Source organism: Bubalus kerabau, chromosome 5 (genome assembly GCF_029407905.1).
Source record: "Bubalus kerabau isolate K-KA32 ecotype Philippines breed swamp buffalo chromosome 5, PCC_UOA_SB_1v2, whole genome shotgun sequence".
In the NCBI taxonomy this organism is placed as follows: domain Eukaryota; kingdom Metazoa; phylum Chordata; class Mammalia; order Artiodactyla; family Bovidae; genus Bubalus; species Bubalus kerabau.
This window is the reverse complement of record NC_073628.1, coordinates 1,828,671-1,855,643: the sequence shown is the minus strand read 5'-3', so window position 1 is coordinate 1,855,643 and position 26,973 is coordinate 1,828,671. Positions and strand designations below refer to the sequence as shown.

Below are 26,973 nucleotides of genomic sequence, written 5' to 3'. Positions count from 1 at the left end.
GACGCTGCGCAGAACTGAACTGCCCCCAGTCTGCTTGAGCCTGCAGTGGGTCCTCCCTTCTACCCAGAGCCTGGGAGTGGGGGGCCAGGGAGCCCTGCCAAACCCACCCTCTATTCCCTCTGCCCGCACTCTCACCCCCCAGCCTCTCCCCAGAGTCTGCCGTTGACCCCTGCTCCCCCAACCCCCATCTGCTTCAATGGAGGTGCTGGTTTGGTCAAGCCTCCTCTTCCCTGACCCCCCACCACGTGGAGGGAAACAGCTCCTCCCCTCCCACGAGGGTCACATGCGAGTCGAGACCGTAGCATCTCCGCTCCCATGGGTAGGCGGGTGGGTGTCCTGGAGCAGCAGAAGCTGACCCAAGCGTCTGCTTGGACTCAGATGGCCCCCGGGAGCGTCCGCTTTGGACGGGCGCGGAGACGGGGATCCCTCCTGGATGCACCTGTAGACTCTGGGCTCCTGGGGAGGGTGGTCGCGGGCCCTGAGGGGCAGAGGTATGGTGAGGACGTGAGGGGCCAGGATCTGGGCCCGGAGGGCGTGCAGGTGGCCAGAGCAGAGGGGCTGGGTCAGCGGTGGAGGAACCTGCGGCATGGGTGGAGGCAGGGGGCTGTCCTGGGGCCCCAGAGATGCCGCTGTGAGACCGGGTGTCTGCGGGGGCGGGGAGGGGGCGGAGCCTGCCTGGCCGAGTGCTTGCTGCCCCCCAAGGGCCTGCTCTAGGGTGTCGGCCTGGGCCCTTGGTCCAGGGGCCCCACAGCTGGGCAGAGGCAGGATCTTGGGAGCGGGAAGGGGTGGTGCTGTCTGCCCCCTGCCTGCACCTGCAGGCCCTTAGGACCCTTCTGGGGAGGCGGCGGTGGGAGTGGGGGGTGCGTGGGCCTACCGTTGGCTCACGGGGTATCTGCCCAAGCGGATGGTGAACCAGATGAAGGAGCTAAGCAGCATTGCGTACACCTGGTGGACGGGGGGGCAGAGCACATGTCCCAGCAGCTCTGGGGGCTCACCACCCCCCGGGGAAGGGAGTCAAGGAGGCCCTGTCACCCCCAGGCCTGCTCCTCCCTGCTCCCTGTGCAGGGCGATCCCTGCGGGTCCCCAGGACCCTGGGGGTAGGGGCCGCGGGGGCGGTGAGAGCTACCGTGAAGGCGAGGCCCAGGCCAATCAGGGTGGAGACGATGTTCCTGTGCACCCTCAGGAAGCTCTGGATCCCCTGCAGGCAGTCCTGGGCAGAGGGCAGTGTGTGGGCCTGGACCGCCCCTCCCGGCCCGGGCACGGTGCCTCCGCAGGGGCGTGGGGCCCTAGCGGACACTGGACCCAGGCTAGGGGTGCCACCCGTCCCAGGACAACTGCCCCGAGCTCCAGACAGGTACTGAAAACAGGCAAAGACAAGCAGGATGGAACCTGCCTCTGTGGGGACGAGGGGCTCCAGAGGTCCAGCGGGGCCTGCCTCTGGGTGGCCCCTGAGCGGCGGTGTTAGGCCATGTGTCTGCCCCTCCAGGGCAGGCTGAGTCCCAGATACCCCACTGAGGGTGAAGAGAGGGCACTGGCTAACAGGGAGGGGCGTTCTTGCAGCATCTGAACCTCCCCGGCCTCCTCAGGCCGTGGGGCCCACAGAGGCACCCTGTCTCCACGGAAGAGGGAGGGGACCACCCCCCTGCTCTGAACCACTCAGAGGCCGAGTTCGGCTCCGAGGATGGACTTGGCGTTTGGGGGCAGGCAGGGTTGGGTTCTGAAGCCGGAGGTTGCAGGGAGAGGAGGCCGGCTTGGTGTCTGTCTATCCATCTGCCCCGGAATCCCTTTGACAGGCTCTCATCCCCGCCCCCGCGGCTGCACTTCCTCTTGGAAGGCGACTGGGGTCCACCCTCCCACTCCCTCCCCCAGGGGTTCCTCCCCACAAGGCTTTCACCGTTTCCCATGTCACCTGCCTCTCAGAAGGTGCAGGAAGCCGGCCTTCACCCCCACTTTGCAGGCGAGGACCTGGGGCCTCCCACCCCCCATCCCTCCACTGCCCTCACCTCCCCCCAGCGCCAGGGCCCAGGGCACTGTGCTGGCTCCGTCAGGGCTGGGCTTCCAGCCATTTGCATCCTCCTGTCTGTTTCTTGGAGGGTGGCCAGGAGCCTCTTGCCAGAGATGGGGTGAGTTTGTTCCTGACCGGTGGGGGAGGGGAGCCAGGGGGTGGGGGGGAGGGGAGGCCACTGTCCCTGCCTCCGACGCCCTCGTGGCCAGATTCAGGCCCAGGCTGACCTTCCAGGAAATGTCCTTCCGGTTTCGGAGTCCCCGGCACAGGCAGAGCTGCCCACCACGCTCTGCGGGCGCTCAGCACAGCTCAGCCCCTGGGTCTCCTACCTTCCCCTGACCTTCTAGAGGGTTCTGACGGGAGGGTCTCAGTCCCTCAAGCTGGGAGCTGTACGAAGGAGTGAGCACCTGGGCCCAGCCGGGTCAAGTGAACCCAGCCCAGGCCAGCTGCCTCCCTGGGAGGGTCTGGGGGGCCAGTGGGTGGGTGTGGCCCTGCTCTGGGGCTGAGAGCCCAGGGATGGTGGCGAGCCCTCCCCTCACCTGTCTGGCAGCCTCCTCCCCCTGACACAGGTCGGCTTCCAAGCCCCCCAGGAGCCCAAGGGGCGAGCTCTTGCCACAGCACCGGAACTGCAGGAGCGGAAAAGGGAGGCGGTCTGCTCTGAGAACCCCAGGGGCAGAGGGGAAACTGAGGCATGACGTCCTCCCCCCGCCCTGCCCCCGGCCAGGACGGGGGCACAGGGCCAGGAGGCTGGCTCTGCAGGGGGCACCCAGCTCCCAGCAGCCTGGCCTGCGGGCACTGAGACCGGCTGTGCCACCTCCAGCTGGAAGCTCACGTGTGCACACGGGTTCTCGCACTCTGCTCTGACCCCGCGGACTCAGAAGCCAGGCCTCCCAGGGCGGAGGAAGACAGGCGCGCTCTGCCCTGCGCCTTGCCCCGCCCTGGCATCGGTGACCCGGGACCCTCAGCTCCGCACCTGGCCAGCTGGCTCTGGGGGACTGCTCCCCTGTGCCCCTTTTCTGGATGGCAGGCTGCCCAGAGCTGTGCCGGAGGGGGCCTCCCCCACGTGCTCACCGTGTCCTGGATGGCCACCAGCTCCTGCCGCCTGCTTTCGGATGCGCTCCTCAGCGCCCGCTCGTAGGCCCGGTCGTAGGCGTCCAGCACGGCGTCCTCCACCTGTGCATGGGGCACCGGGAAGGCCGTGCTGGTGAAGCTCACGTCCCTGACGGACCCCCTGACGACCCTCAGGTGCTGAGCGGCGCTCAACTGGCCTCCTCCTCTTGCTTCCTCGGGACCGGCCCCCCCAGGAGCAGGGCCTGTGTCCCCCGGGTGCTGGTCACAGGGGTTCCCATGCTCCAGCTGTGGGGACTTCCCCCCAAGAATGATTGTTGATGCCACTCTTGCCCCTGGGGTCCTGCAGGGTAAACCAGCTCTTGTCTTACAGTGGGAGGAGGGCCTGGCCTGTGTCCACCTGCTTCTGTTGATCTGGAAATGGACAGTGCAGAGGGAGAGCGAAGGGTGAGCCTGGGGGAGACGGCCAGGAGCCGCCTCGTGCCAGAGTTCAGCTCACAGGGATGGTCCAGGTCGTCCCCCAGAACCATCTGGTACGTTCCGGAAAGCCCAGGCAGCTGGGGTGCAGGCAAGGCCTAAGAGCCCAGGGCTGGCCATGGGCACCCAGGGCTGATGAGGCCCCTTGGGGCCGACGGAGAAGAGCAGCAAAAGGGCCTGGCCAGCTGTTCCGTCACCCTGCGCCGCTTCCCCAGGCCTCCTTCCGTCTGCCCAGCTAAACGTCCCCTCCTGCGCCTTCTGAAGTGCCCTCCCCTTGCCAAGTTATTTCGCCAGAGGCAGACTGGAATCCTGCCTCCTCCAGGGAGTCTTTGGTGATTGTGCTGGAGTCACTGGTCTGACACAGGCAAGGCCTCTGAGCTCCCCTGCCCTCCTTCCCCGCCTCAGAGACCCTGAGCCCAGCCTCCCTTCCCTTCCTGCCCCTGAGTCGTGTGCCCGCTGGGATAAGTGGGCGGGTGCTCAGGGGTACCCTGCTCTGGTCACTCACCCCGCCCTCCAGAAAGGAACCGGCTTCCCCACTCCCTGCCTGGAGGACTTGGGGGCCGGCGGGCAGGGGGGCGCTCTTGCCCAGTGCTGCCCAAAGCCCTGGTGCCCCTGTAGGGACAGGCGGATCTGCACCCCCAGCATCGCGCTCCGAGCTCATTGCTCTCTTGGTGAGACCCAAATCTCCGAGCCTTCCAGATGCTCCGTCCGCTTTGTTCACTACCCGAGGGGGAGGTGGGCAGCGTCCTGGGCGGGGGGCCAGGCGCCAGGCTGGCCACCCCTGCAGGAGGCCTGGCGAGGGGGCCCTCTCCTGGGGGTGGAGACCGGCTGGGCTGTCCTAGTCTCCGTGGGAGGAGGTCTCGGGGGGGCCTGTGGGGGGAGCAGAGCCAGCCTGGGGTCAGGGGTGCAGGAGGCCGTGACGGGGGCGAGCCCCCCCTACCCCCCACTAGGGCCCAGGGAGACCCTGGCCCCTCTGAGTGCTACGAGAAACACTGGCTGGAGGGGCACGCCCGCCGGGGCTGAGCTGTGGGTTCTTCCCCCACCTACCTCCCCACCCCCTCCCGACCCCAGAAGGGGGGCCATGGGCGCCTCCTTTGAAGTGGGGGCCATGAGCTCCTCCTCCGAGTGAAGAGGTGGATCCGACAAAGCCACACCCCTGCCCGAGACCCCTGGCCTGGATGTGGGGCTGGTCTGACTCTCCTGAGGCCCGGTGCCTGGGTGGGTGTTGCTCCACAGACGGACCCCATCCCTGGGCTCAGGGGTCCTGTGTGTCTCTAGGAGAGAAATTCGGGGGGGCTGGGAGGTCTCAGAGGCCCTTGGGCCCCAGGATTTGGGTTCTCCCTACAGGGCGCCCTAATCTTTAAGCCCGATCTCCCAGGGCTCTGGGGGACACCCCTCAGGACAGGGTTTCTAGGCTGCTGAATACAAACCAAGGGCCTGGGGCGTCCCTGCCAGGCCAGCTCCCCTCAAGGATCCCTCCCAACCTTACCACTGACCACACTCCCATAGTCTGCTAACCTGCCTGGCGCAGGATGCCTGGGGGGCGGGGGCAGTAGGAGCTGCAGATGGTGTGCGGAGCAGCCCCCGGTGGCCCAGGGCTGGCTCTGACGGTTACTGGACCATGGGGGCGGGGAGTGGCCCCAAGGGGCGGGGCCCAGCCCTGGAGCTGGGGGACGGGCAGCCTTTCACCAGCTCAGGCACCATCGCACTCAATCCGTGCCTGAATTATTAAGCGGGGCCTGGCAATTCATCGCCCGCAGGCCTGTCTGGGGACTGGGCAGAGCGGCTCTCAGGCGCCCTCAAGCTCTGTATTCACAGCACGACTGCCTAGTCCTGCTGAATGCCCGCCAAGCTTCAGGGCACCTACCAGGGCCTGAGGCTGGGAGAGGGGCCAGGGGCCGGGAGAGGGGGGCAGGGAGTGGTCAGGGCCTGCGGGACGGCTCCGGGGCCACAGGAAGTTACGGCCATCCTCAGGTAGACGGGCCATCTGGACCCCGTGTTTCAGGATCTCTCAGGGGGTGCCAGGGGAGAAATGGGGGTGAACAGACCCCTTAGAGCAAACAGTGTGGCCCTTTGAGCGTCTCTGCTCCTGCCTCCAGGAGGACCCCATGGAAAGAGGGATCTGCTGGCCCGGGTTGGCCTCGACGCCAAGGGCCCCCAGGTGCCCGGGGTCGGGGGCACAGGACAGGCGGCTCCTCGGCCCCTGCCGCCTGGGGCCCGCACTCTCGTGAGAGCGGGTGACGGAGGTCAGACCCGGGCTCGGTGGCTGCAAGTGGGCTCTGCTTGTCCCTTCACCTGTGCTGGTTCATTCCCCCACATGGGGAGGTCTTCATACTCTTTTACAGACGAGGACACGGAGGCCAAGGAAGGTGGGCCGATCTCCCAAGAGCGCCGGACGCAGGGCTGACCCCACCCAGGCCCCCCTGCGCCCACTCAGGTGTGGGAGGAAGCCCCAGCCCCCACTGGGGCCTGCCAGGGCCCCGAACCCTGGACCCCGAAGGCCAGCTGCAGCACAGACCAGACCAGAATGATTTGTGTCCGGGGTGGCGGGGGCTGTGCAGGGAGGAAGCCCAGCTGCGTCCTGTCTGCTTCCACCCCTTCCCCTGCCCAGAGCAGGAGCCCCAGAAGGGTTTCGGCCTGTGGGCCCCGCCCCTGCAGAACCGCCAGCTCTGATCTGGGAGCTGTAAACACACAGGGTCAGAGTCAAGAGTGGGGGCTTCAGCTGCCCCGGGGGAGCTGCCCGGCCGGGCACCCTGGCAGCTGTCTTGGCAGGGACCACCCACGTGGTGACCCCGACCTCGCCTGACCCGGCAGCTCCTGGGTGGGGGGCCAGCAGCCTGGCTCGGTGCTCCCTGGTCTCTGAGAGCCGAGGCTGCCTTTCCGGGCTCCGACCCCCCAAGAACCAGAGGGAATGCTCTTTTCCCCTCTGGTCAGGGGTGGGTGACCCCAGATGATCCCAGAGTGGTGGTGAATGGTTTGGGGTGATCTTTGGGCAGCTACGGGAAAAGAGGCATTGACTCAGGTCTAAGAGTCCTGACGGTGGCCCCCTCTTGCTCCGGCTCTGCCAGGGTGACCTGGTCCCCTCCCCACCCCCATGGGCCTGAGCCCCTCCATCTGCAGACCAAGAGGATGGAACCGCCCTGCAAGGTCTGGGGATGCCCCCTCAACTCCAAGGAGTTCAGCGGTGGCGGGGGAGGGGACAGGGGAACTAGGCCCGTGCTGTGGATAAGGCAGGGCAGGGCCAAAGTCGGTAAAGACAAAGGGTGAAAGTGTGAGTCGCTCAGTCGTGTCTGACTCTTGTGACCCATGGACTGCAGCCCACCAGGCTCCACTGTGCATGGAATTGTCCAGGCAAGAATCCTGGAGTGGATTGCCATTTCCTTCTCCAGGGGATCTTCCCAAGCCAGGGCTCGAACACGGCTCTCCCGCACTGCAGGCAGACTTACCCGCTGAGTCACCAGGGAAGCCCTCTGGGCTTTAGCGTGGGTAACCACACGCCTGAAAACGCACAGCACGAACTTGGTCTCCTGACCCAGCTGTCCTGCATGCTGCATGAACACCTTGGGGTGCCCGTGCAACCAGGGGCCGGGGCCGCTGGGATCCCTGATACACGGTCAAACATACGCCGCTGGTCACCTGCCTGCCTGGAAACCCAGGATCGTCCAGGGCTTCCCTAGTGGCTCAGTCGATAAAGAATCTGTCCGCAATGCGGGAGACCTGGGTTCAATCCCTGGGTCAGGAAGACCCCCCACCTGGAGAAGGAAACGGCAACCCATGCCAGTATTCTTACTTGGAAAATCCCGTGGCCAGAGAAGGCTGGCTTGTTACAGTCGCAAGAGTCGGACACGACTTAGAGACTAAACCGCTCCCCTCATCTGTGTCCTCCAGCAGGACTGGCCGTGGTCTCCCCGGGCTTGTCCTTATGGAGTGCAGGGAAATCTGAAGCCCAAAGAGAAGAGAAAGGCACGCTCGGGGTCTCAGAAAGTCCGTCTGGACAGGGCTATGGGGCTGGGCTCCCCAGGGTCTGCTCTGGGGTCTGGCCTGGGCTGGGCTCCCACAGGTGAAGCCTGGGCCTGGGTTCTCCTGCCTGGCTTGTGTCCGCTCCTGGGGGTGGGGGGAGGCCTCTACAGAGGAGCCCCCCTTTGGGAGGGGCACTCAGGGGCTGCCCTTCAGACTCACAGCTCGGCTGGGGAGCGAAGCTGAGCCTGTCAGGGCCACGGGCACAGGGCACGGCGGGTACTGGTGCTGGCCAGCCCTGCTCTGCCCTTGGGATCGGCCACATGGACCAGCAGCGCCCCCTCCTCAACTGACTGTGGACCTGGCCCTGCCAGTCCTCGGCCCCTGCAAACAGAAGGCCATCTGGGGCTGTGTCCCCCGTCTCTCTGAACCTCTTGGGCACCCATTTCCTCTGTCTGGCCACAGACGTTCTGACCTTGACCCCAAGCCCTGGTCTGGGAGGACTCAGCTTCGCTCATGGACTTGACCAGTCCCGTTTCCCAGGCAGGCTTTCAGCTCTGTCTCAGGGCCTGGAGTTCAGGCAGAATTTCTGGAAGGCCAGGTGGCCCCCGCCCCCTGTCACTTGGGAGCAGTCCCTCCTGAGCTATGGTCCTGCCCTCCTCCCTGGGGTAGCACCCACCCTAGACCCGGGCCCACAGGCTTCAAGCCCCGTTGTCCAGGGGGCTGGCGTCCCGCGTGACTGCGTTATCTCAGAACTGGGGCCTCCCTCCCTGCCAGCCTCGAGCCGCCCTGGGGTCCCTCAGAACCAGCAGCACCCAGAGATGGAGGGGTGGGTGGACGGAGGAAGGAGAGGAGAACGGAGCCCCCCCCCCGCCCCCACAAAGGGACACACGCCCACCATCGCCACGGTCACCACCGACGTGAACGTCCCTGGGAACAGCCCCCGGTGACAATGGAAGGAGCAGGTCACCAGGCAGCCCGCCTGCAGGCAGGTCAGGGCCGCCCTGAAGGACCGCTGGACACCCCGTCCCCTGTCCCGCAGCCCCTGCTGCGAACAGGCCTCTCTCCCGGCCAGGCCCGGCCCCCATCAGGGGTGCAGCCCTCGAAGGTGCATTTTTCTGGAGCCGACTCCCCCACCCCAGTCAATCCTGCAGGCCTGGGAGGCTTCCCTCCGCCAACCCCCCAGGTGCCATCTTCCGGGCCCCGGGGGGGGGGCCTGCCCCCTTCCTGCCCCAGGACCTGCCGCTCTCAGCCCAGCAGAGGGCCGGCCCGCAGGCAGAGAGTGTCCCCAGAGTGGTCCCCACACCCGCCTGCCTCCCCCGGTGGCCACAGGAGAGAGGGAGCAGGGGCCCTCCCCCGCGTGACGGGGCTGCACTTACCTGAGTGGGGCTGTGGGCCCTCCAGAAGGCCGCCTGTACTAGGGCGCAGAACACCAGGGCAAAGCTCAGGAAGGCCTGGGAGGGGGCAGGGGAGGAGGCACCCTGAGTCCAGGTCCCGCCACGGCCTGGTGGCTCCCCCTGCCACAGGCAGACCTGGGCCGGTGGGCACGCTGGCTCCCAGGCCTCGCTAGGCCCTTCTCGGGAGGCCCCCACGGCCGGCTTTGGCTTCCCAGGACCCCAGGGAGGTGGTGGTCAGGCCCCAGGATGAGGGAGCCCTCTGTGCCTGCAGCCGGGAAAGGCACCAACCCCAGAAGGGCCGGGCGGACCTTCCCTGAGCCTAAGATTCAGATTCAGAACAAGTGCCCCCTTTCAAGTGGTCTGGCCTGGCGGGGTGGCTCGGGGATGTTGGCTGCACTTGGAAGTGCTGTGCTTAGTCACTCAGTCGTGTCCGACTCTGTGACCCCATGGACTGGAGCCCGCCAGGCTCCTCTGTCCGTGGGATTCTCCAGCCAAGAATACTGGAGTGGGTTCCCATGCCCTCTTCCAGGGGATCTTCCTGACCCGGGGATCAAACCCGGGTCTCCTGCATTGCAGGTAGATTCTTTACTGACTGAGCCATCAGGGAATCGCTTGGATAGGAAAGGCCTTTTCCAGAAGCGACAGCTGGTTTTGCTTGGTTTTCTGAAACAGGCCTCCCAGAGGTTCAGGAGCTGGGGTTCTAGCCAAGAGCATGGCCTGGTGGCCACACTGAGATGGGGTGACTCCCAGCAGAGGTGCTCGTCTTCCCACCGGTGTGCTCCCCAGGACCCAGCAGGCCTGTCCACCTCCTGCCCATGCCTGGGCCTCGGGCTCTGGTGGACCCTTTCTCTCACGGGGGTTCTGAAGCTGACGAGTATTGGTCCCATCCCCCGAAAATACACAAACGTCCCCAAAGCTCTTTTGTGGGTCGTTTCAGAGGCTCACCCCAGGCTGCCCCGGGGACGTCCCCCACTGTAGTCTGACTGGTCACTTCATGCTGGGGATGCTCCCATTCAGGCTGAGCCTCCTCCGGGAGCTCTGGATGGTCAGTCCGCCTGCTGACCACCTGGCCCAGGGTCTGGAGTCCGGTATCGCTCCTTCCCAGGAGCGGGACTGTCTGCCGCCTGGGGCCGGTGTGGCCAGGCTTTCCCAACCCAGGGCCTTACTGGGGTGACACCAGAGAGTCTATGGCCAGCACGGGGTCCATGGCCAGCATGGAGGGACACCCAGGTGTAGACGGACACGCTGACAGTGCCCGGGCTGGACGGGGGTGAAGAAGACTGTTCTGTTCCACACCTGGTGGAAGGGCTGCGTCCAGGAGATGGGGGGCCAGCCCACTGGCTCCCAGACTCCATGCAGGGACGGGGACCTCCAGCTCCGCTCAGGGGTGGGAGGCCCACCAGCTTCCACCCCACGTTTCCTCCTGCCTGCCCAGGGGCCCACCAGGCCTCAGTCTCCAGATGGCTCTAGGATGCCTCTTCCTCCCCTCCCTCTCTTCCCTCCCCCTCCCCCTCCTCCCTTCCCTCTTCTCCCTCCTCCCCCTCCTCCCTCCCCTCTCTTCCCTCCTCCCCTTCCTCCTCACTTCCCTCTCCTCCTCTCCCTCCTCTTTTCCCTCTCTTCCCTCCTCCCCTCCCTCCTCCTCCCGCTCCTCCTCCTCCCGCCCCCAGGCTGGCCAAGGGCCCCTTTCCCCATCTGGAAGCCATTGCCCAGCGCTGCCTCCCAGGCTGGAGGCCTGGAGCCAGCTCAAGGGACTAGCATTTTCCAGGAACTGTTCCATTCCCCGGGAGAGGGAGCATCACTCCGGCGGCCCGCCCACCCGTCCGCCTTGCAAGAAGGGTCCCGGGTGGCACACGGCGGCCTGTGCGCTGAGGCACTGGGTGCGGTGGGCCCCATGCCTGCCGCCCTCTCTGCTGATTCTAAACAACAACATAAATAAATCCAAATGGCTTCCTTGGCGCAGCGGCCAGCCCTGCTCTCAGCCGCGCATTTCCTGTGTGCAAGGCTGGTTTGGGAGGGGGCGGGGGCAGGAAGGAGGAGCAGCAGGGAGATGGGGGGCAGGACGGGAAAGATCGCCCTCTCCTAGCCCTCCCGGGGGGCTCGCACGCTCCTGACACACACAGAGGCCAGACACAACACCGCACCCCGGGGTGCACACATGGACCCTGCTCACCGGGCGGGCGCGGGAGGGGGTCCCCCGGCCCCCTGCTCCCCCTCACCCCCTCCGGGGGCAGTGTTGGGCTCCCGTCTTGGCTGGGGGCCCACGGGAGGCTGGGGTGCAGCAGGAGGCCAGTCGTGGGGCCCAAGCCGCGTCCCTGGCAGGGAAGCAGAACCGAGGCCCTGGTGCTCCCGGGTCCTGCCCCAGAGCAGGGCGCAGAGCGTGGTGGTCGGGGGAGCCGGGAAGACCCTGGCTAACGGGAGCCTTCGGCAGAAGCAGCTTCAGGCCGCGGCTTTGCGCCTAGCACCATGGCGCCCCCTGGCGGCGGACGCGGCAGACTGTCGCCGCCGGAACCTCCGGGTCTGGCCCCGCTGCCCGCAGCCTGGACCTCCAGCAGTGAGCCCCTGTGGCTGCCCCAGGCCTTAGGGCTCCCCTCCCGGGGGACAGTCCACTTGCCTGGTCGGATGCCCCTGGGGCCTCCCTCCCTCCCCCGCCCAGCCGGACCACACAGGCCAGGTTGGTAGCACTGCCCACGCTCCTGTGGGGTCCTGGTTGTGACCCCGCTGCCAGACGGGCCTCTAGCACACCAGGCCCCGGGCCCGGCTCTGGGACGTGACTCTGCCCCGGCCTTGGTGTGTGGCTCAGTCGTGTCCGACTCTCTGCGACCCCATGGACTGCAGCCCACCAGGCTCCTCTGTCCATGGGATTTTGCAGGCAAAGATACTGGAGTGGGTTGCCATTTCCTCCTGCAGGGGATCTTCCCGACCCAGGGATCAAACCTGGGTCTCCTGCACTGCAGGCAGATTCTTTACCGACTGAGCTACCTGGCCCCGGAGACGTCTGTAACCCAGGAGTCACTCAACACGTTTGCTGGCACCGCTGGCCGAGAACCCTGCCAGCCGTGGGGACCCAGAAGGCTGCCAGGGAGCCCAGGGTTGTCAGCTTCAGAGTACACCTGGGGAAAAGCCCCCAGCAGGAGCTCCCGGGGGGCCGCCCCATGGACTGCTCCCAGGGTAGGGGTGGGGTCTGCAGGCGCAGAGGGTTGGAAGCCGGAAAGTGGGTACCGCAGGGACCCATGGAGGCCCAGGAAGGCTAGACTTGGTGTTTCGGGGAGCCTGAGAGGGACTGGGGGTACAGCTGACACCACTGGGCACCAGCCAGGAGCTGAGGCCCTGGTTCAGGCGAGAGAGGGCAGCTTGAGCCCACGGCGGACACCACAGTCCTTGGGGAGGCGGGGCTGGCAGGTGCAGCAGGACAGGCCGCTTGGAGGAGCAGGTATGGGGGCAGCAAGGGCCCCTGCAAGGGGCGAGATCAGGGCGGGGGAGGGAGCCCCACCACTGGCGGCTGCCACGGAGGGCGTGCAGCTCAGGAGGAGCCCGGGGTCTAGGGGCCACGGCCAGTCCTGACCTACGGGGGAACCGATCGGGCCTGGCCTCGTCCTAAAGGGTGGAATTCATCCCAACTGTGTTCCCAGAGCCTCCTGGGTCACAGAACCAGACCGTCCCAGGCCTCTGACTCCTGGGTGGGGGGATCCTGACTCCCAGGTGGGGGGTTCTGACTGTCCTGGGTGGAGGGGTCCTGACTCCCGGATGGAGGGGTCCTGACCCAGGTAGAGGGGTCCTGACTGTCCCTGGTTGAGGGGTCCTGACTCCCAGGTGGGGGTGTCCTGACTCCCGGGTGGAGGGGTCCTGACTCCCGGGTGAGGGGGTCTTGGCCGTCCCACACCCCTTGGGCTTCGCTTTCCTTAGGGACACAGGGGTGAGGCGGGCTCCCTCAGCCCCCAGCTCAGGGCACTCACCGCAGCCATGAGGCCCCCGGCCCCTCTCACAGTGGCTGCGGCGCTCAGCATGGCCCCCAGGGTCAGGAGTGCAGCCAGGGCAGTTCCAGCGGAGAAGGCTGGGGGTAGAGAGAGGCGTCAGGGTGCCCGGGCAGGGCTCCTGGGTGCGCAAGAATGGACTCGGGGCGGCTGGGCTCCCGGGGGCCCTGAAGGGGCCTCGTCTCCTCAGCAGGGATGTGCCCCCACCTTCCTGCGCTGCCCCTCCCGCCCGTCCCCTCTCCCCTCCCCCGGGGGCTGTCAGAAGCCCGTCCCTGCCCCCAGGCCCGGCTGACAGGCTGGTAATCTTATCAGTCCAGGCCCAGCCCCAGGCTTCCTGCTCCCGGGGCTCTGGGGTTTGGGGCTCGAGATAAACACGGGAGGCCTGGGGCTAGGACCATGGTAACCCCGCCAGCCTCGGCTTTCACCACATCTGCCCTCCTCAGCCTCTTGTGGTCTCTCCTGAGGTCAAGACCCCCAGGGGTGGGGTTGGAGGAATAGGATGCCATCTCTGTGAGCTGTTCAAGGCCTCATCGTGGGTGAGCACCCCTTCCTGGACGTGGAGGACAGGACCTGCATACCTCCTGACATACCCACGCTGCCTCAGGGGCCCAAGGAAGATCCAGGCAGACTCAGGCTCTGTGGGGGGAGCTGGGACCTCAGGGCAGCCCCTCCTGCCTCTGATCCCGCTGCCTGCCCCAGCCCAGCTTCTCTCAGCAGTCCTCACCCCAGCCCAGGGCTCCTCCCCAGCTGCCTTTGCTCCTGAAGCCCCTCCCCAGCGGTGGCTGCCCACAGTGTCACTCACCCCCGTGGCGCAAGGCCTCATAGGTGGTCCTGTCTGCAGACACGGGGCCGATGACGGCAAAGTGGGGCCCAAAGTAGCTGAGCGCGGCTGTGGCGGCCATGGCGGAGCCCAGGAGCTGCGGGCAGGCACGTCCAGCTGGTGGGCGCGGGGCTGGGCACCGACCCCCACCAGCCGTCTCCAGCATCCTGGTCTCACGAGACAGGGTCAGCTGCGGGGCTGGGCACCGATTGCCCCACCTGTCTCCATGTCCTGGTCTCACGGGACAGGGTCAGCTTCAGGGCTTCCAGGTGTTCTAGGGGTGGCCTCAGGGGGGTCTTTGCTGCAGACACCTACCCCCACACCGTCACACACAGACATCCCATCACAGACACCCCACAACATACACACACACCCCATCACACACAGATACTCCATCACACACACAGATACCCCATCACACACACAGACACCCCACTACACACACAGACACCCCATCACACACAGATGCCCCATCACACACACAGACACCCCATCAGACACCCTCTTGCACACACATATATCCCACCACACACACACAGACACCCACCACATACACACACACCACATCACATATACACAGACATCCCATCACGCACAGATACCCCATCACATACACACACACCCCATCACACACAGATACCCCATCACACACACAGACACCCCATCACACACAGACACCCCATCATACACACACACCCCATCATACACACACACCCCATCACATACACACAGACGTCCCATCACACAAAGATACCCCATCACACACACACACACACCACATCACACACAGGTACCCTATCACACACATAGGCACCCCATTACACACAGACACCCCACCACACACACAGACACCCATCAGACACCCTCTTACACACACATACATCCCACCACACACACACAGACACCCATCACACACACACACAGACACCTACCACACATACACAGACACCCACCACACACAGACCCCACCACACACACCACACAGACTCACGTTCACATCCCCCCTTTGCCAGCACGACACTCGCTGTCCAGCGCCTCCAAGGGCCCAGAACCTCCGGTGGTTCCGTTTGTGGACACCCCCAGCCCTCTCAGCTCCCCCTCTCTGTGAGAGCACCTCCAAGGGCAGGAGGCCAGCCCCCAGCCCGCTCCCCTGGGGGACCCCTCTCCGACCCCAGTTCCCCAGCCACCCAAGGCCCTCAGGCCTCCAGCAGGCCCCTTGCTGCCTGGCAGGAGGACTCACACTGCTCAGGGGGCACCTTTCGCCGCCGAGACTTTGCCCTCAGGACCCCAGGTGCACGCCCACGGGGGCAGGAAGGTGGGTGTGTGTGTTAGGGGGAGAACCCACAGTTATGGAGACCCAGGAGCATGGCGCACCCCACCCCCGCCGCGTCCTGCCCAGTCTGCCTGTTACCAGAACAAAGAGGCTGGTGGCCAGCATCTGGCATTTGGCCACCCTGACTCGACTGCAAGGCTCCATGGAGGTTCGTTGCTCTCCTCTGCTCTCCACTCCCCTCCCCACCCTCTCCTCTCCTCCCCTCCCCTCCCTCTGTGGTTTTGGTTTCCAGCTGGGCGGGGACCTCAGACCACAGTACCCCGCAGGAGCTGGGTTAGGTTGGTCACCCATCTGCCTCTCAGCATACCCAGGAACTGAGCTTCTGGGTGCCCCAGAAAAAGGGCAGGGAGGAAGGGGAGGGGGGCAAGGCCAGTTTCCGCCCCCCTGCCGCCCCTCCCCTGGCCCAGGCCCCCAGGACGCGAGCAGGTAAATGAGGCCTCCCTGAGGGGTGTGCCCTGCTCCTGGCAGGGCTGTGGAGGACCCTGGGAGGAAGTGGGCGGGTGAGAGACGGCGCCTGGGTGGGGGTGAGCTTCCCGTCCTAGGAGTGTGCAAGCAGAGGCTGGACCCCCCGTGAGTCCTGCCTCGAGCTGCTGTCCTTGCAGGACTTTGGGAGAGAGGCCTTGCAGGACTTTGGGAGAGAGGCCGTATATGAACTTCTCTATCGAAACACTGTCTTACGAAACATCTTTCGAAATGTTCTGTGACATCAAAATTTTCCAAAAAGCCACTTGATTTTCAATGCTTCAGCGGCACAGATGAGTAATTTAGAGCAGAGTGTGCAGGGGGAGGGGGCTGGAGGAGGGGGCTGGGGAGAGGGCTGGGCCCCTCTCTGCACCCACATTGAGGCTCTGTCGGAACACGAATCTGTGATTAAACCTCCTGATGTGACCCTGGGGCTGCGCTCGTGGGCGGCTGGACCCAGCGCAGCCTGGGGGGAGGCACGTGGTGAGCCCCCAGTCTGGGTCCCTTCTGGGCCAGCTGGGACAGTGGGGTCCCCTGCTACGGTCCTCCAGGGCTGCCTGGGCACAGCTCCCCTCTCGTGCTGAAATCACCCCTCTTCCACATCTCATCACGTGGGTCCTCAGGGCACTCGGGGGCCTCAGCTGGGAAGGACAGGTGCCCAGACAGCTGTCACTGTGTCTGCGGTAAGGCCTGGGCCTTCTAGAAGCCAGCAGAGTGTGGCCTGTGCTAGCCGGTAGCTCTGCCACCTCTTTCCTCTCCCTGTTCTGAGCAGGGGCAGCCAGGACCCCTCATCCACCCCCGTGCCCCCAGCTGCCCCTTGGCACAAGGAATCCTGCCCCATGTCCACAAGGGGCAGGAGGGGGCCCCCGACGTCCCAGCCTGTGCTTTGAGCTGGTGAAGCCAAGCTGCAGCCTGAGGGGCCAGCGGGAGTGGAAGTACTGGATGGGGGTGGGAGTCGGGCCGTGGGCTGAGGGCTGGCCGCCTGGACCCGCCCTCCTGCAGAGACGAGCCAGTCGCCACTGTGCTGGCCTCACTTCTGGAACTGTCTGCCTCTGACTTGGAAGCAGATGTCCTGACCTCTTCCCAGAGGTCAGAGCTGGCTCCTTGACCTGGCCTGCCGAGTGCCGACCCTGTGTGTTTCCCCACATCAGCCCCTCTGCGGGCAGGACACGAGGCTTCCTTGGGGACTGGACTGCTGGGGACTGAGCGCGGCTCAGACCCCCTCAAGTCCAAGCCTCTAATTGAGGCCCCCTTGCCCTGGGCCCGCTGCCTGGGCAGGGAGCCTGGCCCACGTGGGGAGCCGTCCACACCTGCCCCAGGAAGCCTGTTTCCACTCCCTCCGGCTCCGACAGCCAGTCAGAGACAGGAAATGACATCTGGAGGGGAAGTGCTGGCCTTGCCTGGCTCCCTGACCCTCAGCCCCTCGCCTGTCCCCTCTAGCACCCAGGGCGGCCACCCCTCCTGAGGGCAGGGCAGGCTCGTGGGAGCCAGCAGGGCGCAGAAAGCAGCAGCTTCTGTCGGAGGCGCTGGGCCGGGGGACAGACCGCCACCCTGCACGGACCCTGTGCCAAGGGTCCCGCCGTGAGCTGCCTAGGCCGCTCCTGTCTCCGTGTCCACGGGGGATGTGTGTGCGCATGTGTGCAAGTGTGTGCTCATGTCTGCTGGTGCATACGTGCGTCTGTGTAATGGTCTTTGCTGGCCAGTGACCTCCTTGTTTCTCCCTCTTCCTGCCCTCATCTAATAATTACTCGGTTAATAGAAAGCTGTTTTGTCAGGGGAGCCGACTGACAGACCTCCCCATGGCCATGGCTGGGATGCTTTGAGCAACAGAATAAATAACAGATTGATGACAACCCACGATGTTAAACAAACATCCGTAATCCGTGCTGGTCCAGCAGAAGGATGAATACACCAGTGGGAGGGGAGGGAGACTGCCTGTGCAGGAGACTCCCAAGGAGCGTGTGTGGAATCTCCCGTTGGCGGGGAGCACCTCCTTCCGGCCCCTTCTTGGGCTCTGGCAAGCGCCCCTCAGCCAGGCGATCGCGGGCAGCACCGCCAGGGTGAGCCGTGTTGGGGGCTGTGTTGATGGGCCGCGATGGGCAGGCGCTTCACCCCTGCGTCTTCCTGCCTAAATGCACAGCCCTGGTCTGACTGCGGCAAACCCCAGCAAAGGGGTGACCTCCTGTACCCCTGAACCCCACACGGCCAAGGTCATCGAAACTGTCATGGCCCAGAGGAGCCCAAGGAGATGTGACGACCAATGGGTGTAGGTCCTGGGATGGGGCGCAGTACAGAAAAGAGCGAGCAGGCAAGGACTAGAGAAAGCTGAGGACTGTGTGGGCTCTAGTCAGTAACAATGGAGTCCTGGGAAGTGAACCGTTGTGACCGACACCCTGCACGCCGCTCAGACACTGGTATTGGGAGGTGGTACGGGTGGATGGGGGAGCCTTGTGGGCTGCCGTCTGTGGGGTCGCACTCAGTCGGACACGATTGAAGCGACTTAGCAGCAGCAGCAGCAGCAGGGGTGCGGTGGTATCGGTGAACTTATCTTTGCAACTCTCCTTTGTAAATCTAAAACTATCCTCAAATAAAGTTTATTTAAAAATGTGGTGTTAGCTGCCACCCCCGTCTCAGGGCGCAGAGGGGACCAGGCTCTGGTTGGGGTTGGCTCTGCCGGTCCACTTACCGGGGCTTGAACTCTTGGCCCCAGGCCTGACAGAGCCCCACTTCACTAACTGCTTGTCACCAAGATGTTCACGGACTCAGTGATGTCACTGTCCCCCCGTCCCCTTATCTACCCGCCCACCTGTCCCCCGCCCACGAGTCCCCCTGCCCACCTGTCTCCCTGCTGACCTGCCCACCTGTCTACCTGTCCCCCGCCCACGAGTCCCCCTGCCCACCTGTCCCCCTGCTGAGCTGCCCACCTATCCCCCGTCCCCTTATCTACCCGCCCACCTGTGCCCCGCTGACCTGTCTGCCTGCTCACCTGCCCGCCTCTCCCCCGTCCCCTTACCTACCTGCCCGCCTGTCCCCGCCCCCTCGCTCCCTTCTTCCATCTCACGCCCTCTCACGCAGTTGTGGCTTCAGCCACTTGGCCCCTTGCTCCCGTCTGCTGTCTGTGGCCCACCTCAGTTTACCTGGGCAACGGCCTCTGGGAATCTGAGCGGGGGTGTTAGCCATGAAGCAGGCCGCTCCTACCACGAGGCAACTTCCTGGGCCAGGAGGTGGCAGCCTCTGCCCGGCTTCGTAACAGCTGCCCCGAGGGAGACATCCCTCCTCCTTCTCCATCAGAGGCGATGTTCGGCCTCATAGGCTGGTGACACGGTGCCCCCACTCAGGAAGGAGCCCAGGGCCAGCCGTGAGCACAACACCCCCCCACAGCGCAGAGTGTAAGGCTCTGCCATCCTCCTAGGGCGGGTCTGAGGGCTGAGAAGGACCCCGAGTTCAGTCTCTGGCTTTCTCTCCGCCCTTCGGCCTGATTCTGACATTGTTGCAGCCGCCCAGACGTGTGCGCCCTGGGCAGCGTCTCCTGGGGAAGGTTTTCTTCCCAGACATCTTACATCTGGTCAGCCGTGTGAGCTCTGGGGCTCCTGAACAGCTTTCCCTCCACAGGGTGTCATGCTGGCCCATTACCTCAATGACATCCTGCTGGTCGGGTCCCGTGAGCAGGAAGCAGTGGTCATCCAGACACTGTGTAACCACGGGCCATGCTGGAGGGTGGGAAAGAAATCCCGCAGAACTGGCTGCCTGCTGCCTAGTGGCCCTCGAGGGGCCCGGGGCGTGTCTGGGGCACTTTGAGGCCCGCATCTGGCCCTTTCTGCTGCTTAAGAAGATGCCTGATGCCCAGGGGGCCTCTGGTTTTGTGTGTCTGTGTGTGTTTTAACATTTACATCACTTCATGGCAGATCAGTTCAGTTCAGTTCAGTTGCTCAGTCATGTCCGACTCTTTGCGACCCCATGAACTGCTGCACACCAGGCCTCCGTGTCCATCACCAACTCCCAGAGTTTACCCAAACTCATGTCCATCGAGTTGGTGATGCCATCCAGCCATCTCACCCTCTGTCGTCCCCTTCTCCTTCTGCCGCCAATCCCTCCCAGCATTAGGGTCTTTTCCAATGAGTCAACTCTTCGCATGAGGTGGTCAAAGTATTGGAGTTTCAGCTTCAGCATCAGTCTGATAGATAGGGAAAATTGGAAACAGTAGCAGATCTTATTTTCTTGGGCTCCAAAATCACTGCAGATGGTGACTCCAGCCATGAAATTCAAAGACGCTTGCTCCTTGGAAGAAAAGCTATGACAAACCTAGACAGCGTATTACCAAGCAGAGATATCACTTTGCCAACAAAGTTCTGTATAGTCAAAGCTATGATTTTTCCAGTAGTCATGTACAGATGTGAGAGTTGGACCATAAAAATGGCTGAGCATTGAAGAATCGATGCCTTTGAAATGTGGTATTGGAGAAGACTCTTGAGAGTCCCTTGGACTGCAAGGAGATCAAATGAGTCAATCCTAAAGGAAATCAACCCTGCATATTCACTGGAAAGACCAATGTTGAAGCTGAAGCTCCAGTACTTTGGCCCCCTGATGTTAAGAGCTGATTCATTGGAAAAGACTCTGATGCTGGAAAGATTGACGGCAGGAGGAGAAGGATTATCAGAGGAAGATTATCTGACAACAGAGGATAAGACGGTTGGACGGCATCACCGACCCAATGAACATGAGTCTGAGCAAACTCTGGGAGATAGTGAGGGACAGGGAAGCCTGGGGTGCTGCAGTCCATGGGTCAGAAAGAGCCGGACACGACTGAATGACTGAACAACAATGAATGTGTAACATAGATGACTGATGAGAGCCTGCTGCACAGCACTGAGACACTCAGCGCTTTGTGACAAGTTAAATGGGGAGGAAATCCAGCAAAGAGGGGATATATGGACACTTACAACTGATTCATTTTGCTGTGGCAGAAACTAAAACGATACTGTGAAGTGACTATACTATAAAAAAATGCTTTAAGTCCAACAATAACAAAAATAAATGCATGCGTGGCAGATGAAAAACGAAGAATGGGTGTCCCACCAGAGACCGGACCAGACGGTGCAGCTGGGTTTACAGTTTCACGCCATGAAGTTGGGCGCACACAGTCCTGTTCCACCATCAGAGAGGGGTGTATGCAACACAGGCTCCGGGCAGGTTCTAAGGATACAAGCATGTCATGTGAGGCAGCGGCCGCAAAGCCTGCTGTGCCCACCCACTCCTGTGTCACTTCTGGCATCAAGGGACCTTCCCATGACCTGGTGACCGAGGAAGGAAAAGCCCGGGCCTGTCTCTCCAGGGTTCTGCTCTGCGTGGGGTCACCACCCGAAGTGGACAGCCCCGAGCTCCAGGAACCCAAGCAGTGTCTCTTTGTTTCACTTTGCCTGGAAGGAGAGGTCGGGGCCTCAGGTCTACAGACATTACAGCTGTGAAAAGTTTGGTTAGTTGATCAGGGACTTGGAAGGGGCACAGTTGGAAAGTTGCTGGCAGGAGGTCTGGGAAAGAGGGGTGAGGTTAGACTTCCCCAAAGGACACAGAATGGGGAGGCATTCAAGGCCCATGTGAATGCCGAGCTGCCGCCGCGGCCAAGGAGGATCTCAGTTACCAGGCAGACCGCTGGCCCTTCTGTGGACCTCCGCCAACCTCTGTCCAGAGGGCTCGTGGCTGCCACGGTGGAGGTGATGGGTGGGCTTGGCACACGGACTGCCCACTCCACATGGCCGTCCACGGAGGGCCTCTCGCGAAACAGCAGAGACAACACCGATGCCCGGATGCGGTCCGGGTGGTCCGGACACCATCCCAGGGCCGCGGGTGAGGCGGCTGCTTCCCTGTGGGAAGGGCACCAGGCGGCTTCACTAGAATAGACGCTCTGAGTATGGAGTCACTTTCCTGCCCCCACGTGGCTGCAGGCGTACCACCTGTGCCCAGTGGGACGCCTAACCCCCCCGTCACAGGCTGACAGCAAAGAAGCCCCTTCCCCAGCCAGCAGGGGGCTCAGGCTAACTGACCTGTAGGTTTCCCGAGAACCCCCATCACCTGAAGCAGCTGGCCCAACAGGACAGTGTGACGAGCTTTTGAAGATGCGGCTGAAGCGCCTGCTGGGGTGCAGGGCTGGGGTGCTCTGAATCAGCATTTTCTTTCTTTGCTCAGATGTGTGGTTCTGGGAATCATGAGGGAGAAATGGCAATGAGCTCTGTTACCCTAATGAAATGTCTCTGGTGTGTCTTTGCCTCCTGTCCCCACGACTCTAGGTTTTTTTGGTCTAGAATTCAAGTTCCCAAGGGAGGAGGGTTCCCATCAAGGACACATGAAGAGTCCATTAAACCCAGGCCACCGTGGGGTCCTCGTGCCAGAGAATCAACAGGCAGAGAGGGGTGGCAATAAGGTTGCAGTGATCTGTCCCATCGGGTGGGAACCGGTGCTTACTCCAAGGAGGTGAGGATGAAAAAGAACATGTCTGGAAGGCAGAAGTCCCCTGGAGCATGGAGATTCCTGGTCCTGTGATGGAAATCAAATGGGAATTATAGCCATCGGCCCAGGCCTCTCAGGAATGAGGCCTTGGATTGACCCAAGGCAGGGAACCAGCGTCGGCTGAGGTGCCTACAGAGGCCAAGAGGATGTGGAGGTGGGCGTGGGGGAGGTGCTGACAGAGACTAGCCGTGGCCGCCAGGCTAACCACAGAGCTTGGAGGGTGTGACCACGGTTCCCGGCCCACCATTCTGTCTCTGCAGGTAAATCATAAAACGTCAGGGTGGGAATGTGACTAGGCAAGAAGAGAACTGGACACCACCCCGGGGTGGATAAAGGGACCTCCTCCCCTTTGTGGGGAGGGGAGCATGCTTCTGGTTGTCCAGGGCAGAAGTGTAATTTTACTTTGCCTTTATTTGGAAGCTGAGTGTGTTGGTCGCTCAGTTGTGTCTGACTCTCTGTGAGTAGCCCTGCAGGCTCCTCTGTCCAGGGAATTCTCCAGGCAAGAATATTGGAGTGGATAGCCATTTCCTTCTCCAGAGGATTTTCATGACCCAGGGATCAAACCTGGGTCTCTTGCATTGCAGGCAGATTCTTTACCATCTGGGCCATTGGAAAAGTTAAGTACAGTCAAAAAAAAGCACATAGCATTTCGTATGACTCCATGTGTATGAAAAATCCAGAACAGGCAAATCCAGAGACAGAAAGTGGAGTCGTGGGACTTCCCTGGTTGTCCAGTGGCTAAGTCTCCGAGTGCCCAATGCAGGGGGCCCAGGTTTGATCCCTGGTCAGGGAAGTAGGTCCCACATGCCACAACTAAAGATCCTGTGTGCTGCAACTGAGATACAGTCAAATAAAGAAATATTAGAAGGATGTGGGGTGAAACACAAAATCTCCCATCACAACCCTAAGTGCACGGCTCCATGGTGTTGAGTGCACTGTGGCAGGACCATCACACTAGCCTCCTCCAGAATGCTCTCATCTCCCTAAACCCACACTCTGTCCCCATGAAGCACTCATTCCCTTTCCCTCCCCAGTCTGGCCCCACCGCCCCAACATCTGTCTCTAGGAATCTGACCCCTCCAGGGGCCTCATGTGAGTGGAGACATACAGGACTCCATCCTCGATGAAGGATGGTGTCCTTTTGTGTCTGGCTTCTTGGCAGTAGGTCCAGAACATTCTGCACAGCTGCACTGCTCTCCTTCACGGCCGTCAGCCTGTGGCCTCAGTCACCTGACCTCAGTAGCCATCAGCTGGACTCACCAGTCCTGTCTGTGGCATCCACTCTCCCCTGCAGAGAGAGGAAGAGGGACTAATCCATTCCAACACCAGAATTGGCCGCTAGATGGGGACACTCAGGATCAACCATGGAGAAACCCTAGAAGCTAGAGGGAGGAAGGGATCTGAGGAAAGATCAGCAAGTATGATAAACTTCCGGGAGCACTGAAGGTGGTGGTGAACTGCAGTGCGTGTGTGTGTGTGAGACACACACACAGTGTGTCTCTGTTTTCCTCTCTCCATGGATCTGTCTGCAAATCCTCCTTCCCTCAGCCTCCTTGAACTTAGATTTCCACCTCCCCACCTCCGTGAAACCTTGGGCTCAGTTGGAGAATCACCCCCTGACCCCCCGGTTAGTTTCACCTCTCTCACAGGTCCCTCACTCCCCGCTGTCCGTGTTTGAACACAAAGTCACACGCACTGTTCCCTGATCTCTGGGAGCTGACAGCAGGCAAATGTGGGCCCAGTTATCCGCATGGCCAAGAGAGGACCGCCTGGAGATATTAACTTTTAACACGTGATTAAATGTAAGTCGCAGGTCTACAGTTACTTTACAGGGTAAAGGTAATATTTTGCCCTTTGTAATTTTTATTTTTGCAGGGAGGAACCTCGAAATTGTGTAAATATCCTGCTACTCTCCCCACTTTGACCCACTGCTTTAGCATTGATTGGTGATTTGCACCTACACAAATCAGCACTGCGATGCTGTGAAATGGACTATCAGAGGGGACCCTGAGAGTGTGGGGAGGAAAACGAACACAAGCTAATTGGACAAGAGGAGTCACAGAGCGAAAGAGAAATAGCAGGAGGAAATATTTGAAAACGTAACCAAATTAAGTACCTCAGAAGGAAAGAAAGACGAGAAAAAGCTCTCAGGGGCCAAACAGGATGAAAAGGAAGAAGCTAGAGTCTTCCTATCGTAGCAACACAAAGATGAAAGTTCTGGAACGTTTCAGAGTAACCTGAAGATGGCCTGAACGGATGAGCTTCATATCGTTCTTCTCAAGAGCGGTGCTGAATACAAGGAGAAGTCATATTTGGAAAGTGCAGAGGACCAGTCACTTTTCACAAAGGACTTTCCAGGATATCATTATCATTTAAATGTGAAAGTGGAATAAAAACACTTTCAGAGACACCAAACTTCAGAGTATTTAGAATGTTTGCCACAGTAACACCCACTCTGGCAACAAGGTTCTCAAACAATAAGATAAATAAATTCCAGAAGCTGCTGCAAGGGGTGTGAAAGTGCGAGAGACCATGGATCTGCTCTCCATGCCTGTAAAAATCACCAACGGGAATACAAAACAGCATACAAGACATCGCCTCTAACTGTACCAAAACCAAGAGCAACTAGAAATTCATGGGTCACAGGCTTCCCTGTGCTAAATTCTAGACTCAAACAGAGACCCTGGTGGAGGTTGTTGAAGTGAATAGACAGACATTTCTTGTAGGAATGCCTTAATATGACAAAGATGTCAAACCTCCTGAAATTAACCCAGGCTTATCCAGTGCCACCCGGATTCACATCTCAGCTGGGAGTTTGAAACACTCGGTGCACTTACTCTAATGTGATTACTGTTCAGTTGCTAGGTCGTGTCTGACTCGTTGCGACTTTAATGTGGATTACTGTTCAGTCACTAAGTCCTGTCTGACTCTTTGCGACTCCATGAACTGCAGCGTGCCAACTGTCCTTCACTATTTCCTGCAGTTTGCTTAAAAACATTAATCTGTTCATGACAGTCCTTTGGGGAAGTGAATAGCCATTTAACGGGAAAAGAAATCCATTAATTTTAATGGTAACAATTATAATGTGTTTCATCCTAACCTGATAACTTCCAAACATTCACAGATAAAATACCAATCAAGGCATGAAGATGAATTAATCTGAGTTATAAAGAACACAAGGATTTTAAAAGTTTGTCAACTTAAAAAAAAAAAAAATCTGCTGGGACTTTGATCGAGACTGTATCAGATCTATAGATCAACGTGCACCCAGGCGGAACGATATGGCAGGGCCGCAGGAGCCTCGGTTGGCCTCGGACAGCCAGTCCCCAGCAGGCCCCACCAGCGGGCCACAGCCCGCGTCACCCCAGCGGCCCCGCCAGCAGGCCACTGCCCATGTCACTCCAGCAGCGTGGCGCGCCCGCTGTGCGTCGGGACTGGGGTTCGGTGCAGCGAGCCCTTCCTCCTGGGACATGGGGCGTGGCCAGAAAGGCGGCCGCCCCCTCGCCCATCATGCACTGCTCCTTTGTGGGGAACCTGGTTCTAAATCATTAATAGCCGACCTGCTTTTTGGTCCCGGCTGCGTGCAGATGCAGAGCGGCTCCCTCGCTGCAATCTATTGAAAGTCAGCCCTTGACATGAGGGTTTGTAGAAAAAGAAAGAAGAAAAAAACGAAAACAAAGCAAAACAAACAGAAAAAGAAGATTAAAAAAGAAAAATTAACGAAAAAAAGATTAGATCAATGTGGGGAAAAATAATATCTATTGGATCTCCTAATCCATGAACATAATCCATGAATATAATCCTTATGATTATACAGTGGAAGTGACAAATAGATTCAAGGGATTAGATCTGATAGATAGAGTGCCTGATGAACTATGGACGGAGGTTCATGATATTGTACAGGAGACAGGGATCAAGACAATCCCCATGGAAAAGAAATGCAAAAAAGCAAAATGGCTGTCTGGGGAGGACTTATAAATAGCTGTGAAAAGAAGAAAAGCTAAAGGCAAAGGAGAAAAGGAAAGATATAAGCATCTGAATGCAGAGTTCCAAAGAATAGCAAGGAGAGATAAGAAAGCCTTCTTCAGTAATCAATGCAAAGAAATAGAGGAAAACAACAGAATGGGAAAGACTAGAGATCTCTTCAAGAAAATTAGAGACACCAAGGGAACATTTCATGCAAGTGGGCTCGATAAAGGACAGAAATGGTATGGACCTAACAGAAGCAGAAGATATTAAGAAGAGGTGGCAAGAATATACAGAAGAACTGTATAAAAAAGATCTTCAGGACCCAGATAATCACGATGGTGTGATCACTCACCTAGAGCCAGACATCCTGGAATGTGAAGTCAAGTGGGCCTTAGGAAGCATCACTACGAACAAAGCTAGTGGAGGTGATAGAATTCCAGTGGAGCTATTCCAAATCCTGAAAGATGATGCTGTGAAAGTGCTGCACTCAATATGCCAGCAAATTTGGAAAACTCAGCAGTGGTCATAGGACTGGAAAAGGTCAGTTTTCATTCCAATCCCAAAGAAAGGCAATGCCAAAGAATGCTCAAGCTCCCACACAGTTGCACTCATCTCACAGGCTAGCAAAGTAATGCTCAAAATTCTCCAAGCCAGGCTTCAACAGTACATGAACCGTGAACTTCCTGATGTTCAAGCTGGCTTTAGAAAAGGCAGAGGAACCAGAGATCAAATTGCCAACATTCATTGGATCATTCAAAAAGCAAGAGAGTTCCAGAAAGACATCTACTTCTGCTTTATTGACTATGCCAAAGCCTTTGACTGTGTGGATCACAATAAACTGTGAAAAATTCTTCAAGAGACGGGAATACCAGACCACCTGACCTGCCTCTTGAGAAACCTGTATGCAAGTCAGGAAGCAACAGTTAGAATCAGACATAGAACAATATACTGTTTCCAAATCGGGAAAGGAATACATCAAGGCTGTATATTGTCACCCTCCTTAGTTAACT

At 60.5% G+C, this 26,973-nt stretch overlaps 1 protein-coding gene across 1 annotated transcript; it reads right to left on the bottom strand.

Annotated features, from left to right (window-relative positions):
- Positions 1 to 194: 194 nt before the first annotated feature.
- TSPAN32 (tetraspanin 32) lies at positions 195 to 15,172 on the bottom strand. The gene is made up of 8 exons (XM_055583285.1): positions 15,107 to 15,172; positions 13,678 to 13,792; positions 12,858 to 12,955; positions 8,887 to 8,961; positions 3,077 to 3,178; positions 1,127 to 1,210; positions 875 to 945; positions 195 to 478 (listed from the first exon to the last, which is right to left on the bottom strand). Exons 1-8 carry the CDS (start codon positions 15,170 to 15,172, stop codon positions 280 to 282), a joined length of 810 nt encoding a protein of 269 aa, XP_055439260.1. The 3' UTR covers positions 195 to 279.
- Between the last annotated feature and the right edge of the window lie 11,801 nt (positions 15,173 to 26,973).